Here is a 17870-nt window from a genome sequence, read left to right as displayed (position 1 = left end):
ACAAAAGGTCACTCATATTAAAATGTTTAGGTCAGTAACCACATGGGTTGATTTTTTAAAAAAGAATGTAACTTCAATAGCTTAAGAAGAAACATCTATGTGGAAGACAATTAGCTGAATAAATAAGCTAAGCAAGATGAGTTAAAACTCGAATATCAGAAAAAGGACATAAATAAAGAATGCAAGAAAGAGTTCAAAAAAGAACAAAGAAAGAAAGAAAAAAAGAAATGAGAGAGGTAGCAGGAAAGGAAGGAAAGAAAGAAAAAGAAAGGACAAAAGAAAGAAATTTCTTGGTCAATGTTCAAAGATAAATGGAGGAAAGAAAATGGAAACTCAGAGTTAAAACATTGACCACTTATTTTTTTCTACTTGGTAAAATTAGCTTATAATAATTGTACAAAATAATGGGTTTCATTATGATATTTTCACCATGGATATAGCATGCATTGATGACATTCCCTCCCATCACTTTCTCTTCTGTTCTCCTTTCCCCTTTTTCTAGTGCCCGTTTTCCTTTAATTTGCATGCCAATTTTAAAATGTAGATTCTGCTTAAGAGAAAAGCATAATGTATTTTTGTCTTTCTGAATTTGCATATTTGGTTCAACATGCTGATCTTTAACTCCATTTTTCTTTCAGAAAATTACGTAATTGCTGACTTTTGAGGCTGGGTAAGATTTGGTAAAATGTTTAATTCTTCGAGTTCAAAATATTTTATCCACGATCATGAACTAGCAAGAGACTGAGTCAAAATTAAAATTCAAGTCTTTCCAAATAATATAGCAATATTTTCTTGAAAATATGTGGGGCACATGCTACATAATCACACTATGCACAAAAATTCATCAAAGTTCTGAATATTGACATTCAGGTCAATATTCAGTTTTAGGTCATAAAATGATAAATGTAAAAGCAGTATTATTTATAGAACTCAACACTACTATAAAATTATTTAAAGATTATAAAATATATTGCCAAAACCTGGACTGAGCACATAGACTCATATATTATAAATATATATAATTACCCAACTACAGACCTGTTGATTTTAAAAATGGAAATGGCAACGAAAATGAAAAGCTGTGGCACTCCACACTCAATACAACACTCACCAAGTTTCCCACAGTAAGAACATTTTTGAACTCATCTGTCATTGGGTGGTGTTCCATGGCCATAAATAATGTGTTTAGAACTATGCAAATGGTAATTGCAAGATCTACAAAAGGATCCATTACAATAAAATAAATAAACTTTTTGAATTTTATCCAATATGGGGAGCAATTCCAGATCAAGAAGGTGTGTGCAAATCTGTACCACCAAGGTGGACATTTTTGCCTGGATTCTTCAAGTTCTAAGAGGTGGGGAAAAAAAACAGAGAGCATGAAGTCATTCATTTTTAGATCTTATTTATAATCAGATACAAATCAGCAAGGTACTTTAGTATTCAAAAAAGATTGTGCTTTAAACAGCATAAAAGTGCTATTACTATGAGACCATAGCACCTGTACAGAAAAATCTCATATCCCATCTATTTTCTAGATCAAGGAGTGGAGAAAAGAGTGAAATTAATCTATGACTAAAGGTAGACATATGTGCATCTTTCAGATAAAAATACACCAACATATCAGAAATAGAAGGACAGATGTTTAAGAGAGAAATGTTCGCTTTCCATCAACATAAACATTTTTCTGTTACTTTGATCTCCTAACAATGGTAAGAAAATTCTATCATGTCCCGGAAAAGCTTTTTAATGATATAGGAGTATTAAAAATAAAGCACAAATGATAGCTAAGAAATAAGAACTCATTAGTCATGTCATTGGTGTATTTTATTCTCTCCTTAATCTTATGGGGGTAGATTAAAAATTTGCAGCTGTGATGGGAGTGAGGGTGAGGTATTAGGGCCAGTCTGTGGACAAGGTCAGCCCCAGGATACACTGAAATGACAGAACAGAAGGCAGCACATCACTGAAAGCTGACACCTATTGTGGTCTTTGCTTATTACAAGAGAGAATTTCAAAGAGATGAGATACTTTAATCATGTGGCCCTGAAGTAATGTAGCTTTCTGTGTCTATTACTTAATCTTTGTCATCACATTTCATATTGTATCTCTTTTGAATCACAAAAAAGCATCCATTTTAACCATATAAAATGATTTTTATCATTTTTCTTTGTTACTACTAATGTCCATTTTACAGTGTAAAATTCTTCCTCAGACTTTCATGTAAACATTTGAAGGTGAATTTCATTTAGGAACCTGTAGGGTAAAACTACCACATACCTTCCACAGTGTTTGTTAATATGCTTGCTCTACTCATGGCTCTTTGTCTGAGATGAGGATCATTCAGCATATCCTCCGAAAGGAAATAAGAACTAGACCGTCTTTTTTTGCTTATTTGATTACTTGTTCCCTGAAATAAAAAGATGATCAATTAAAGACTTAAGGATAGAATTATAGCCAGTGTGATAGCGTTGACATGTGTAATCTTAGCCATTCAGGAAGCTAAGATTTGAGATCGAAGCTCAAAGTCATCCTGGACAGAAATGTCCATGAGACTCATCTTCAACTAAACACCAAAAACTGAAACTAAAAATCCAGAAGTGGAGCTGAAGCAGCATCTTACGTGGTAGACCAGCAGCTTCGAGCAAAAAAAGCTTAGAGACAGCATCCAGGCCTGAGTTCAAGTCTGACAATAGATAAAAAAATAGATCCAAATAAAAAGGAGCTATGAAATTAAATCCTGCTTGAGTAGTTATAATGAATAATTAAAAGAATGGCTTCCAGATTATTGGGTCTAGATTATGGATCTGCTAATTTTGAATAGCTGACTATGTAGCATAGTCAAGTTACCAAACTGGTTTCACCATGCATAAAGTCAGATAGAAATACTTGCCTTGTACTCAATGTTAGAGCACTGAAACATAAGTAAAACAAACCCAGCTGCTTCTATGGTTACTGCCTATCTTTCTGAATATCTAACTTATACAGATATCCTATACCACTGAATGTGGAATGTGGCAGAATTCACTATTTTCCAATAATTTCTGTAACTAATCAGGAATGAGGTGACAGCACTAATAAAAGCTACTGTAATGAATATAAAATGATAAAGGACTGCATGGGAAAACAACACTCTGGACTGATGGAAACTGACACAAAATGCAGGAAGTCATTTCCATCAGTAAGAGTTGGTGCTCTTCAGTTCTGAAAGTTGTTGCCATGCAGGAATATGAGCTCGGGGATACCAGACATTGTCATTTTTGTAAAGTGACAATGTTTTGTTTTTTTAAGCATAATAGCAAATTTAAATTTAGAAAGGTATGCTTGTTTAGTGCAGGCCAACACATACATGTATATGCATATATACACTCTTATACACATATAAAACTCCACTACTGTCATCTATCTGTTTATATGCTATGCAGTATATATTTTACCAACATATACATGTTAATATAGTTCATATAAGAATAGTGTGGAGTTGTAGAGTTGCATAAATATAGTATATCTAAATATACAAATGTGAAGGCATACATAAGTATATGTGTGCATATGTACATGTTGTGCATGTGTTCAGAAACACATGACTTTTTACAGAAATCTCTCTGTAAACACATTTTCTCTGCTAGAATCTCAAATTTAACTGATTTTTCCAAAAGCAAATTATTTTCTTCCAAGCCTAGCAAGACTATTTGCCTGACAATAGCTTTTCCTGTAGACATGTCACAAGTACGTAAATTATATCATTTGCCATGCTTTTTTTTTTTTTGGTGGGGGGTCATGGGGCTTGAACTCAGCCTGAGCGCTGTCCCTGACCTCTTCAGGTCAAGGTTACCGCCATAGTGCAGGGCTTAGGTGTTGTCCCTGAGCTCTACAGCTCAAGGCTGCCGCTCTATTCTTGAGCCAAACCTCACTTCCCATTTTCTAGAGGTTAATTGGAGATAAGAGTCTCAGGTCCTTTTGTGCCCAGGCTGGCTTTGTACCTTGATCCTCAGATCTCAGCCTCCTGAGTGGCTAGGATTATAAGCAGAAGCCACTGTGCCTCGCTTGCCATGCTTTTTTATCTAAGGTATATATTATGCCAAACTTTTATGTTGGTTGCATTTATAATGCCTCTGGCTTTGTAATTTTAGTTTTAGGTTTGTAGGCTTGATTTTTGTTTTCTTTTCATTTTGTGGGGCAGTTCTGGTACTTGACCTCTGAGCCTAGGTGTTGTCCCTGAGCTCTTCAGCTCAAGGCTATCACCCTGCCCATTGAGTAGGCAAAAATAGTCCTTTAAATATAATCACTTCCTTTAAATACATATAATAATCCATAACTCTAACATATATTATGTAATATTTATACATCATGCACACCATTTAAAAAGAAAACAAAAAATAGTGCCATGCAGATTTAACATGTTCACTAAAAAGAAAAAAATACTTTGACAGGAAGGCTGAAGTTGTATCATGCAAGCACAAAGGTTTACAAGTTAACTCTGAGGGCATGCATTTATCCCCTGTGTGATCATGTCTCAATGAAACTTTATTCTCACTTAAAATAATACTGCACTGTCTGCTAATATGAATACAATAATATACAGCACATAGTATGTACTTGTTGAGTTAATCCTAATCACTGATGACAATTAGTAGAACAGCAAAGAATAGTGAATGGACTAAGGAAGCAACCTAGAAACTCCAGGATCCTGAAAGATCTCATTTTCTTGTCTAATAAATCTCTGTAATCATTCAGGATTTCTGAATTCTTGGTACTCTTTTGGAGACTTAAGAGTTTTTTGTTCAGTTTGTTTGAGTCAGTGTGTGGGTTTTAGATATTTTGCTTTGTATTCAGTACAGATGGAAACTGTTTACTTATTTACAATTCCACTTCCTGAAAGGTTTTTTTGTTTTTTGTTTTTTTTTTAAATGAAAGCAGTAAGGAAATAAGCACAGCCATTCTCAATTGTTTGCAACATAAGCATACTTTCCATTGGAGAGTCAGCAGGGCATGGAGGTTAAGAGCCATAGCTGTGTAACATAGGACCTTGGATTAAACCAGAGCTATTCATTAGTTTAGTGAATAAAATTAAACCCCTTATTTCCCTGTGCTTCAGCTACATGTTTCTGCTATAATAATACTATTATTATAGTATTATATTATTATTATTGTTATTGACTCAAAATTGATCTGCTGCCATAGATACATGTTAAGTAGTTGCCTGAAAAAACAGTAGGTGGAAAATAAACTAAGCTGCAACTGTCAATCACAACAACAGATAACTACTTCTGCAAAATGGACTATAATGTAAATCTTTGGATAGATGCCTGTAACAAAAAGTGAATGAAGTACGTCAATGAGTTAAAGCTTGAGAGGTGTTTCCACTTTCTAGAAAGTGAGACAGGATTGCAGAATGCAGTGCCATTCCTGGGTCTGAGCAGGCCCTTCAGCAGAGAGATTGATGCAGAAGAAAAATCCCAGCCATGCCTAAGCTATGGGAAATGTCCTTACGCTGTCATCAGAAGTTGCCTTATCTATTATCACCTCTGGCAGAAGCTGTCCATTGGGGAGCATGAGGGCAGAAGGTCCGTCAACCAGGGACACCACTCCATTGCAGTCCACAGCACTGTGCATCTTTCCATTTACTGGCAGCATGGGGGGAGACCTACTGGTCTGGCTGATGTTACTGCTGCGCCGTTCCCAGGGTCTGTGGGGCACAAACAGCGAGCCCCGTCTGCTCTCATTGTCTCCAAAAATGCTGTGCTCATCATCAGCAAATTCTGTCTCAGATCCTATATCTTTTCCTCGCCCTTTGAAGCTGAAAAGACTTGTTCGACTGCTGCGCCTTGCAGAAAATAAGGAGCCACGGATGCTTAGAGGTGACTGCAGAAAATAAATAAATAAACAATCAAATAAATAATGGCAACCTGTATTTGAATAGCAGTAAAAATTATAAAATTACAACTGAACTCCTGGACCTGATGGCAGAAGAGAGTTCCTCCCAAAAGTCAAAAGAATTTGGTGAATTCGTTCTCTTATATCCAGGTAAATTAACTGGACAAGACCACCATATTTATATATTATAGTGACCTCTCTAATGAGCACATACCAATCACCTTGCTCCATAGACAGCTCCTATAAATGAATTGTTCACTAAACTGTGTCATTTAGCTTCTCATACATCAGTCCCTAACCTCCAGAAGAAAGGAAGAAAGTGAGCATTTCTTTTTTATTCTCTCTCTCTCTCTCTCTCTCTCTCTCTCTCTCTCTCTCTCTCTCTCTCTCTCTCTCTCTCTCTGTCTCTCTCTCTTTCTTTTTTCCAGTCATTTGTGAAACTTGAACTCTGGGCCTGGGTGCCCACCCTGAGCTCTTCAAGCTCAAGGCTACTCCCCTATCCCTGGAGCCATAGTGCCACTATTGGTTTTCTGGTGGTTAATTGCAGATAAGAGTTTCATAGACTTTAGTGCCTGAGCTGACTTTGAACCTTGATCCTCAGATCTCAGCCTCCAGAGTAGCCAGGATTACAGGGGAGAGTCACCATGCCCAGCTTGGAAGTGGGGCTTTCTTAAATGTAAAGACCACATAGATGCTTCTGTGATTGTAAGACCACTGCATGACCTGGAATCTTATTAATGCCAAGGAGCTTATTAGGTCACAAAATTCAGAGTTTGCAAAAACAGAGCTTGTCCTTGATCAAAGGGGGAATGATAAAATTTAATCCCAAATGGCCCATGTCCAGGATGAACTGTTCCTATAAATCAAATTTCAAGTTAAATTCTTTGAAAGCATCAAGTTGAATAAACACCAGTAGTTGTTATTTTAAAGACAAACTAATTTATTGACATGATTCCGATGAGGTTTTTACCTTATAAGCATGCACACTTCTTGTCATCTTTTTAAAACTGATGTTATCATCAAGACCTTGAGATCTTGAAAATAGGTGGATGACTCTGTATTTTATTTCTGTGTGTCTGGCAGGATCTTAGCATTGCATGGGGTAGAAGCTGGAAATTTTAAGTGAAGGCTGAGATGAAACAGATAGTGACTCTGAATGAGATTTGGAAGAGTAGATGGGGAGAATGTAGGACAGAGGAACATGTGTCAGATGAGAACCATCAGAGCTAGTAGTGAAGCAGGTGGTATTGGAACAGTGAGGAGAAAAGGATTTTTGGTCTCAGAGATGTGTGCACTAAGTAGTAAAAGCAAGAAAGCCAAGAAACCTACAGTAAAAGATACCATTCCAGCTCAATGAACTGAGTTTCTGTGAAGGAAGAAATGCTGTTTATAGCATGGATATAACTTAGATGTTGCTTTCAGTGGTTTTTTTTTCACAGCATCATTCATTTTATTTGCTTTTTTCCCCCCAAGCTGGGTCAAGGGACAAGATGTTCATTTTAGAAAAATGATTTGAATGTCAGTCATATGGTTGAAGAAGCATTAAGAAGAATAAAAGCCATGGAATATCTGCAGGTCTACACAGAGTGGTAGGCAGAGGGGCCTGAGACCTGAGATTCAGATAAAGACAGAACACAATTCCACATAGGCAGATAACAGACCTTCTAAGGGTAGGTCTACAGTGAGTACATCAAGCTACTATAAATTAGTAGCTTTTGTGGCTGGAGGTGTTGGATGTTCAAGGCATCTGTGCACTGGGTGCTGATCCTGTCATCTAGAGTATGAAGAATCAAGATAAACCCAGTCTAAGATTAGCTTTGACCAATGAGGTATATAAAAGTGCAAACAGTTATACATCTAGGAAACGTACTCTATTTTATGAATAGTCTCTTCATTTTTATAACGGCTCCAAGGAACATATTGTTTTAGAAACCTGATGATTAAAGAAGCTAGAACAGTGCTGAAATGGTAATTCTCTTCAAATGAACAACTTAAATTTAAAAACCATATCTGAATTTCTTTCCATGAATAGCCAGCAAGATATAGGCTTTTCTGTACTTATTGGAAGACCCATGAAACAGCTCACATTCTTCTCCTGGGGCTTTTTGCCCTAATATAAACCCTGTGAGCTGCTTCTCTGGGTATGCTGACACAACTGAGTGTCTGTGGTACCTGATTAGGGGTGGAAAGTCTCTTCTCTCGTGTCCGCCTGTGACTTTCAACTCCAAGGAAGCTCTTCCTTCTGACGTTCTCCTCTGATCCTGATTTGGACAACTTCTCCTCATCTCCCTTTTCCTCCCCACCAGAGAGTTTCTTTTGATTCTTTTTCTTTCTTCTGTTTCTTCTTTCCTTAGCACTCTTTGAACTGAGCTTGGATGTTTCAGAAGAACTCTCTGATAGGCCCATGATTCTGCTTCGTCCAGTACTTGTGTATTCAGCGGCTGCTACTGCTATTGCCTGTTGGGCCAAGACATTCCATGTATGTAAGGCATCAAAACTTTGCTTACTACAAAGCAATTTACATAGCTTTTGTTACAATTTTACTAGATAGATTTGCATATATAGAACTCAATTACAATTTCTCTACACCATAGACTAGATTTTGCTTAATAACACAAGATTCAGTGAGACTATTTAATTGGATCCAATCATTAAATTAAGGATTTTTGCAGAATAGTTGATATTATGCTTCTTAGTTTGAGATTCCTCAGCTTTTCTACTGATGTGTCTTTTGCACAAAGTTTGGAAATGACTTTTCAGTGACATGTGACTTAGTCTTTGTTATCACAACCACCATCGTGACTTTTTTTTTTTTATAGGTAATGGGGCTTGACCTCTGGGCCTGGGCAGTGTCCCTGAGCTCTTCAACTCAAGGCTATCACCTTATCTCTTGAGCCACACCACCACTTCCGATTTTCTAGTCATTAATTGGAGACAAGTGCCTCAAGGTCTTTAGTCTTGGGTTGGCTTTGAACCTTGATCCTCAGACCTCAGGCTCCTGAGTAGCTAGTATTATGGGCATGAGCCACCATGCCCAGCTGTGTGACTTTCTTAATTTTCAGGTTTTAAATCCTAAAATATTTCTTCAGTAGCAAAAAGTGATGCTAATATTGCTATGTTCTCCGTGGTCTAACTGTTAACTTTGACATTAGAATAGTTTTCCTTAAACCATTTTATGACTTGTAACTCCAGGGGAAATGAATCATTCGTATTCTATACCTTTTCATATTTGCCGCCTCCATACTGAGGTGTTGTAAGTGACAAGTTTATGACAACAGCCTCAGAATATCTTATATACTACTGGCAGATGAATGTCAGGAAGGTGTGAATTATAATTTATTCCAGAACTGATTCCTTAATTAAAGAAAAACTGGGATAGGCGGACCATATAGCATAGGGCCTCTATTATACCCTTTGCCACTTCTACCTATAAGAACAATGTTAAGCCAAATAGCAGTACCTCAGCTTCTTCTTGTTCTTTTTTGAGTCGATCTAACATCTGCTGAAATTCGATCTCTTTCTGTTTAGCTTCTTCAATGTTTGCCTGATTCTGTTCTTCATAGGCCATGGCTACTACAGCCAGGATCAGGTTTATCAGGTAAAAGGAACCCAGGAAAATGACCACCACAAAGAAGATCATGTAGGTTTTGCCAGCAGCGCGCAGTGTCTAGGGCAAAAAAAAGAAAAAAATCATTTTTATATTGATAATAGAAAAGTTTTTCATAAAATCTATGTGAATGTTATATTTGACATGGAGGCAATGGATATTTTGTATTTACTTAATTTATACAAATAGAATACATTTAAATATCCATGGACATTTAAACAATCAGAATTTCACACATTTTTAGTACAATGGATATAGTATAACAATATATTATGTATAACAATAGAATGATTCTATTTTTCTCACAGTCCTAAAATTACTAGTAAAATTAGCTCACATGATCTTTCAAAATGTAGACTTTTTACTGACTAAATTTGTTTTTCTGATCCTTGGGGCATGACCTCTTCCTGGGTGTTGTTCTTGACCTGAACTTCTTTTCCTCAAAGCTATCACTCAACCACTTGATCCATAGCTCCTCTTCTAGGTTTTATGAGTTGTTTATTGAAGAGAAGAATCTAACTTATTTTCTGCCCAGGCTGGCTTTGAACTGTGATCCTCAGATCTCAACCTTCTGAGTAGTTAGGATTATAGGCATGAGCCACCGGCTGACTAAAAATCTTTTTTTTTTTTTGGTCAGTACAGGGCTTGAACCCAGTGTCTGGGTGATATGCCTGAAGCTCTTTGAGTTCAAGGCTTGTGCTCCACCACTTGAGCCACAGCACCACTTACAGCTTTTTCTGTTTACGTGGTGTTGAAGAGTTGAATCCAGGGCTTCATGCATGTTAGGCAAGCACTCTACTACTTAGCCACATTCCCAGCTCCTAAAAGCTTTAACATGGAATATTGTTTTCAATTGAATATAAAAGCCTTATTGATTGAATATATTCATATCATAAGTGTTTTTAATTAATATTCTCATTAATAATTTTAACATGTAATATAACCTGCATCATTCATTCCTCTTTTTTTTTCTTTTGGCAGTAGAGGGGTTTGAACTGAGGGCCTCATATATACTCCACAAGTGACCACTTGAGTCACTCTCCAGTTTCTCATGCATTATATTTTACATTTTAAAATTGATTAAAAATAGTATCAAGAATTTTTTTTTACAACAAAAATCTTTTCCAAATCTCTGGTGCCTAGCTACTCAATCCCTTTTTCTATCAGTTTGTTGTACTAAGTTCCTATTTTGAATATATTTCTATAGTGGAATTAATAGGTTAAGAGTACACTCACTTAAGGCCAGGCACACTGGCTCATGCCTGTAATCCTAGCTACTCAGGAGGCTGAGATCTGAGGATCAAGGTTTAAAGCCAGCCTACGTACATAAGAACCTGAGACTCTTATCTCAAGTTAACCTCTGGAAAACAGGAAGTGGGACATGGCTTGAAAGTAGGGTGGTAGCCTTGAGCTGAAGAGCTCAGGGGCAGCACCCAAGCCACGTTCAAGCCCCATGACCCCCACACAAAAAAAGAGCACACTCATTTAAATTTTCTTTGGAATTCCTGTGTTAACATGGCATAACAGAAATTCCAGTGTTACTTCCTCTAGAGATTAACAGGAACAGCTTTGAAAGTCTACCTCAGTTATTTGTTTTTTATGTCCCATAGTTTTTTTTTATCTCCTTTGAAAACCCACTTGATCTTTGTTATATTGAATGGTAACCCATTTATACATAACCCATGTTTCAGTTTGCATTTTTCTAATTGTTGTAGAAACTCATGTCTTCTTTCATCTTGTAACAGTTGGCTTCACTGAAGAAACCTTGAAACTGAAGAGGAGGACTACTGCAGCACAAACAGTTAAAGAAGCCTGGACCAAGCAGTATCACCCTATTCTCAGTCATCCCCAAATCATTTGTCTCATTTTTCTTTCTTTCTTCCTGTAGTGTATATCTTCATGTATAATAGTCTCAAAACTTAAGTAAATATATAAACAGACCAAAAGAAGCACCTATAGAAATTATTGAATAAATTATATAATAATTTGTTGTTATTTGTGATAACAGAACAAATCATTTGAGTCCTTTTGGGACTGGGTGCTAAGAATACATGACAATTTCAAGAGAGACATCAAGTTGGAGTATGAAATATGAATGAAAAATTATTTTATAACACAATTATAATAATATACTAAAGTATGTTATAAACTGGAGGAGAGTCCATGGGTAATGAAAGTCCATTGCAGGGAGCAATTGGCTGAAGATGAAGTATTAGAGAAGTAATACTTTAAAAAATTAATAATATATAGACTTTGAGACAGTTTATTGTGATGTTTCCAAACCTGCATACATTGACTACATATTTATCCCCTCCATCTGTCTCTACTTCTCTTACTCCTTTTAAAATCATTTTTGACAGATTTCAATGTTCTATTCTAATATATGCATATAAAATACTCTGGCATATTTATCTCTACTTTTCCATCTCTCATTATGCCTAGCACCCACCATCCAACAAAATCTGTTTCCATTTGGCCATTCATTTTCAAGTGTACTCCAACGTAGTTTTCCCAGGGGATTTCATGTGCATACACTATTGTACTTTAATTAAGCTTTCATTCTCTTTTTCCATCTCTTCTACCTCACTATTCTTCAGCAGCTTCACTGAGTTTAATTATGCTCTCTTTATATATAAAATCAATCTATTTCAGTATCATTCACTTTCTATCATCTAGAAAATGGATTGAGTTATTGTAAATAGGAGAGTGAAGTAAAAAAATAAACATGGGGAAACCATGAAAAAAGAACTTCATGCACTGAGGACACCTCAAATGCATAAGGAAACTGGAGTGTTCATAGCTTGAGAGAACATTACAGGACGTTTCCTGGTACTTCCATTGAACCCTATAGGATGACAGACGATAAGAGGACAGACCTAGAGGTCAAATATAATAGAAAAGATGAGAGATTTATTTATGATACAAGATATATCCATTCCAACTGTAACAATAAACAGTAGGTTTTCAACTGAGTGAGAAAGCATTTATTTGTAAGACTGGAAAGACCTAGTATTTGTCATTAATACAAGAATGCTTCTCTTGGCACTCACCTGCTGGTAAAGGTTTTCCCAGTAATCCTGAGTCATCAGACGAAACAAGGCTAAAAAGGCCCAGCTGAAAGTGTCAAAGCTGGTGTAGCCATAATCAGGGTTTCTGCCAGCCTTTACACAATGGTAGCCCTCTGGACACTGACTACATATGAAAAAAACAATATCACAGCTCAGTGTGCATTCAGGAGACAAGGTAAACAGTTCCATAGAAACATGACAAGATCAAGGTTCCTGTTATTGGGGGACAGTGCTGAAAAATGTCTCAGAATTCATGATTGGGATTCAGGAAGCAGTGGGTTAAAAAATCTCAGTCTATTGTTTACTTAGTCATCAGATCTTGTGAAATTGCTTGAAAGTACTCTTCTTTCCCTCCATGAAATCAGGATTAGTACTTAAATCACAATGATAATATTGGGATTAAATTTGTATAAAGCAATACATATTGATTCCTTAGTCTACTTTCTGCACATAGAAAAGCTCTGCATGAATGATAGATGGGATTGGTGCCATCACTGTCAAAACTCAGAAACCTCTCCCAGATGCTATAGAATAGTTAGTTTATGGGTCAATTGGGCTTGATATGAAGTCGTCTACCAAGATTCCATCTCCTAATCTCATTTTTGAAGTGAATCACAGCCAAGAATAGTGAAAACATAACATTGTGAAAGTTCATAAAGATTTGTAGTTTTAAGACTTTTTTTCTTTCTAAAATTAAGCATTGGTCTTCATGATACCATTACAAAAATGCAGGGCATTACACAAATACAATGTTACAAGGTTTAGGTTAGGAAGCAGCACCCATTTCCTGTTGATTTTATATTCCCAATAGCCCAAGTCTCCTTCAAAATAAAGCTACTATGGGGCAAAAACTGGAAGGATATTTGAATAAACATGAAGAACTTAAAAACATCTTTACCCAAGTGTAAGGATTCTAGAACTCTCTATTCAGTTAGCTGTAAGGAATGTGTAGTTGAAAAATAAGTTGAACTTTGTCATGAAAAGACAAACTGATTTTATTACTTGTATTTCTAGTTGAACCAGCAGCAAGCCAAAGCTCTAATCAGCAAATTAAATGATTATGAGGTTTGCTTCTTTAGCATCACTTAGATTTTTAGAAGAAGTTTACATACCCGGAGTCTGTGCTGAAACCACAAAGGAGAGCATCTTTGGATCCCTCCAGGTAATAAAAATATTCTGTTTAGGAAGAATTTGAAGAATATAGCATTACAGAATATAAGATTTCAGAGTAATATAGAAGATAAATGAATGTATACTGACACATTATATCCAGGACTGTTTCCAGTAAAGAGATAGTATTTATGTATTGTTTTCTCATATACTATTTATTATTGATTGATAACTTCTCATAGGCAAGATAGTGAATTTAACAACCAAAAAGACTGCTAATTTTGTGGAGCTTCCTTTATGTTTGATGAAAGTAAGGGTTGGGGTAGAGAAAAATAGTCTTCAAGTAAATACGTGAGCATTTCATACTGATTTATTTTGAGTGAGGACCTTAAATATTCCCTACGATATCCATGTGTTGGAGGCTTGTCCTCAATTCAATATTTACAGGTGAGACATAAGGAAAGTGTTTAGATGAAGAAGTCTCTGATGTAATTAACCCGTATATGGATTCATCAGTAGACTATAAGTCAATAGTGGAAACCTGAGGAGGCAGAAATCGGTTGGAGAATATAAGCGGGGCATCTTAAAACATTAGATTTTCTTAAACTACTTTTATCCACCCTTCCCAACTTAGAAACATCAAGTTCATTTAGGGTTATATGTTCATCTATGTATTTCTCATTCCTTTCCCCCATCTCTGGCCAATCACTTTACAACTTATATTACAAGCCAGTTATTGCTTCTTTTCTACGTACTTAAATCTTCAATATCCTTCTTTTTATCACCACTTGAAACTCTCAAAGATACATCAGTTGTAGCTGGTTAAGGGTGACTTTCCCCTTTTTGCCCACTTTTCTTTCATTAACTTCTTCCAAAATTCCAGTTACTTCACCTAGAAACTAAGTAGTCACCTTCATATGTGATGTCACACCAGCAAACTGTATTATGTAAAAGCAGATGCTTCTGGAAATATGTTCATAGAACTGCATGTCTGTAGATATCTGTTGTAAGATTGCTTATACTTGCCTACTTCTCACTATTTACCTGAACTCAAGGTCATTAAGAGTTAAGAATTTATTTCTATCTATCCTATATATCTGTCTTCCGTATATTATATATTTATAACTATAATTGTTGTAAAATGAGAAATGATATGCAAATCTGTGAGGATGGTAATTTCTTCTTCCTCCTCTTCCTCCTCCTGCTCATCTTCTTCTTTCCTTTATTCCTTCTCCTTTTCTCCTTCTCCTTCTTCTGTCCTCCTCCTCTTCTCTCCCCTCCACTCCTCCCTACCTCTTTCCCCTCCTCTTTTGCTTCCCCTTTCTCTTTGCAATGTAGCTCAATGTATCACTCAAGTTACTCTTTTATTGTAATCCTACAGCTTCAGCCTCCTAAGTAGCTGGAATTGCAGGCTCACATCCCCTTATTAGGCTATGATAAGATGGTGAGTTTCTTAGTAAAGAAAAAATATGAAATATGGAAATAATCATGTCATCTGTATCCTAAAGCAGAATGAAGCAATTTCAAAATAAGAAGAAAAGTGTGGGAAATGTAACTGAAGGAATATAAGAGGGCCAAGAAAGTTTTTGAAAAAATAATTTTTTTGCCAGTCCTGGGCTTGAGCTCAGGGCCTGAATACTTCCCTTGGGCTTGCTTAAGGCTAAAACTCTACCACTTGAGCCACAGCACTACTTCTGTCTTTTCTCTACGTATGTAGTACAGAGGAGTCGAACCTGGGTCTTCGTAGATGCTAGGCCACTCTACCACTAGGCCAATCTCCTGGCCCCATGAAAAATAAATTTTGTGAAATAAATTTTATATATGTTCAAGGAGGCTAAGACTAGAAAGAAATTGTTAGTATAATTTTTCTAACAACTGAACATTTACATCAAAGACATTGATTAAAATTTAGAATTTGGTTCTCTTTGCTAAAACACAGGTTTCTTTAAATTTTTATTTGCTCTTAAGAAATTCAAGGTCTGGACATGTGGCTCAGGTGGAAGAATGCCAGCCCACCAAGTCTAAGACCAAGAGCTCAAACCCCAATTTTGTTACCTTTGAACAAAAGACTTTTAGTTTTTGCCAATTGTGGGCCTTGAACTCAGGGCCTGAGCATTGTCCTTTGGCTTTTTTCTCAAAGCTAGTGCTCTACCACTTGAGCCAGAACACCACTTCCAGATTTTGTATGTATGTGGTACCAAGGAATCAAACCTGGTCTCTGTGAATGCTACACAAGCACTCTATCACATAGTGGAGTGCTCTGTATAACTAATTTTTAAAATACCTGTGATCTTGTATAATCAAATATTGAACTTTTTGAGTGTTTGACAACTTTCTCAAATTCTAGATTAAATATTTCTTCTGACCCAATGGTAACTTTTGAAGTTTTAGACAAGCCTATTATGCAGCTCAAAAGTATATTATCTCTCCTTACAAAAATGAATACATTAGTTGCATAGGGGTGTCTCACTCCTGTAATCCTAACTACTCAATGGGCTGAGACTTGAAGATCTCAGTTCAAAGCTGGCCTGGGGAAGAAAAGTCCCTATGATACTTTTATCTCCAATTAACCACTCAAAAAAAACTGGCAGTGGTGCTATGACTCAATTTGTAGAGAGCTAGCCTTGAGCACAAAAAGGTCAAGGACAGGGCCCAAAACCTGAGTTCAAGCCTCACAACTGACAAAAGAAAAAAAAAAGAAGAAATATACTGATCGGGGAGAATGAGACAAGGTTGACAATGATCATGAGTTGGCAGGCTGAACTGAAACCACTTAGTATTTCTACAAAAAATAAACATTAAACTAATTGAGCATGACTAATTAAATTCTATGATAAATGCCATCAAAAAACATTTGAGTTATGTTTTTATGGATGTTTTATTATTAATGTATGTTTCAAAAATTGTATAAAAATCCTAGAGTATTACTCATCCTATTGATTATGCATGGTCAGAATTCTGGAACTATAGAGAAAAATTGATTTATTTTCTTTTACAAGACTTTAAATTAAATAAACAGTAAATAAATACTTGTGCAAATTTTCACGGCAAGTCAGCCAGTCCTGAAATTGTTGAGGAATGCAATTTAATTTGAGTCAAGTGATCTTAATGTATACTGCAAACATTACTATGTGCTGGTTTGGAGATATAAATGTGGTATATATATGGTATGAATTCCACATTAATTGTGGAAGAGTTCCCTGCTTGGGTCTTCATACATCCCTAAAATTTCTATTCTTATTAGCTCTTTACTCTTTGATTTATCCTGAGTGGAACAAATGAAAAATGAAAAAAACAAGTAATAAAGGCTTGTAACATCACTAAATTGGTTTACAGCATCTGTGTAATTGGTCAAGCCCATAAATTCTAATAAGCCACAAAAATCTAAGGAGATAACATCTGTGGCAGCTGTTGAATCATTTCAGCTTTTACTGATGGATATCATTCAGTTTTCATCTTCAATGCATGCTTTCTTGTTATATGAAGGAAGGCCAATCAGTGCTAAAATAGTAGTTAAAGCTTCATTGGAAAATGTGTTTCCTTATGTAAAAAATTCCTATGTGACTCTCGTAGCAGAGGATTACAGTAGCGCGAAATCTATATACATAAGGTCATGTAGGATGAGACAAAATGAAATGATCTCTAGGATATGGAAACAAGAGCTTTATCTTGACTGATTGTTGTTCTTAATAAACTATGTTATTTCTCTTCTTTGTTGTCCTTTGGTTAATCTTATATTGTTACTGTATCTGACTTTGCTACCTGGTATATTGTATATACATTTATTTTTATTTGAAATAAGAAAGGGAAGGGGGGAAAACAAGATGATTGGAGGGGTTGGGGGAAGGGAAATGGGGAAAAACATAATGTATCAATGTGTGAGAAGTAATGCACCTACTATCTGGAGAATGTAACTGTAACCCCTCTATACATTACCTCAATGATAAAAAATAAATTAAAATAAAAAAATAGCAAAAAATATTCCTGTGTTTCTCCACCTACAGAAGTATTCATTTCACAGGAAGGTTGCAATATAATTAAGCAAGATATTATATACACAATGACATTAAGACTGAATCAAGTGCATTGTCTTGGCCAAATATTCTAGCACTGGCTCTGATGGCAGAGAAATTTACCTCCTATACTATAAACTATAAGCTTTTGTAAGAGAGAGTGATATGAATTTCCTGCCTTACAAACTCTGACAT

The 17870-nt window shown here is 36.0% G+C and overlaps 1 protein-coding gene across 1 annotated transcript in view; it reads right to left on the bottom strand.

The window, feature by feature from the left end:
• Window positions 1-17870, bottom strand: part of Scn9a (sodium voltage-gated channel alpha subunit 9) — a 135429-nt gene that overhangs the window by 40848 nt on the left and 76711 nt on the right. The window contains exons 8-14 of the mRNA XM_090342710.1: window positions 13665-13728; window positions 12535-12676; window positions 9338-9544; window positions 8050-8334; window positions 5494-5865; window positions 2281-2410; window positions 1112-1350 (exon numbers count right to left, since the gene is read on the bottom strand). Of these exons, the coding sequence (XP_090198836.1) occupies window positions 1112-1350; window positions 2281-2410; window positions 5494-5865; window positions 8050-8334; window positions 9338-9544; window positions 12535-12676; window positions 13665-13728 (1439 nt within the window). The remainder of the gene's footprint in view (window positions 1-1111; window positions 1351-2280; window positions 2411-5493; window positions 5866-8049; window positions 8335-9337; window positions 9545-12534; window positions 12677-13664; window positions 13729-17870) is intronic.

This window comes from Megascapheus bottae, chromosome 12, assembly GCF_031878675.1.
Source record: "Megascapheus bottae isolate mThoBot1 chromosome 12, mThoBot2.hap1, whole genome shotgun sequence".
Taxonomy (NCBI): domain Eukaryota; kingdom Metazoa; phylum Chordata; class Mammalia; order Rodentia; family Geomyidae; genus Megascapheus; species Megascapheus bottae.
Note: the sequence above shows the minus strand (reverse complement) of the source record. Positions and strands in the feature narration are given on the sequence as shown.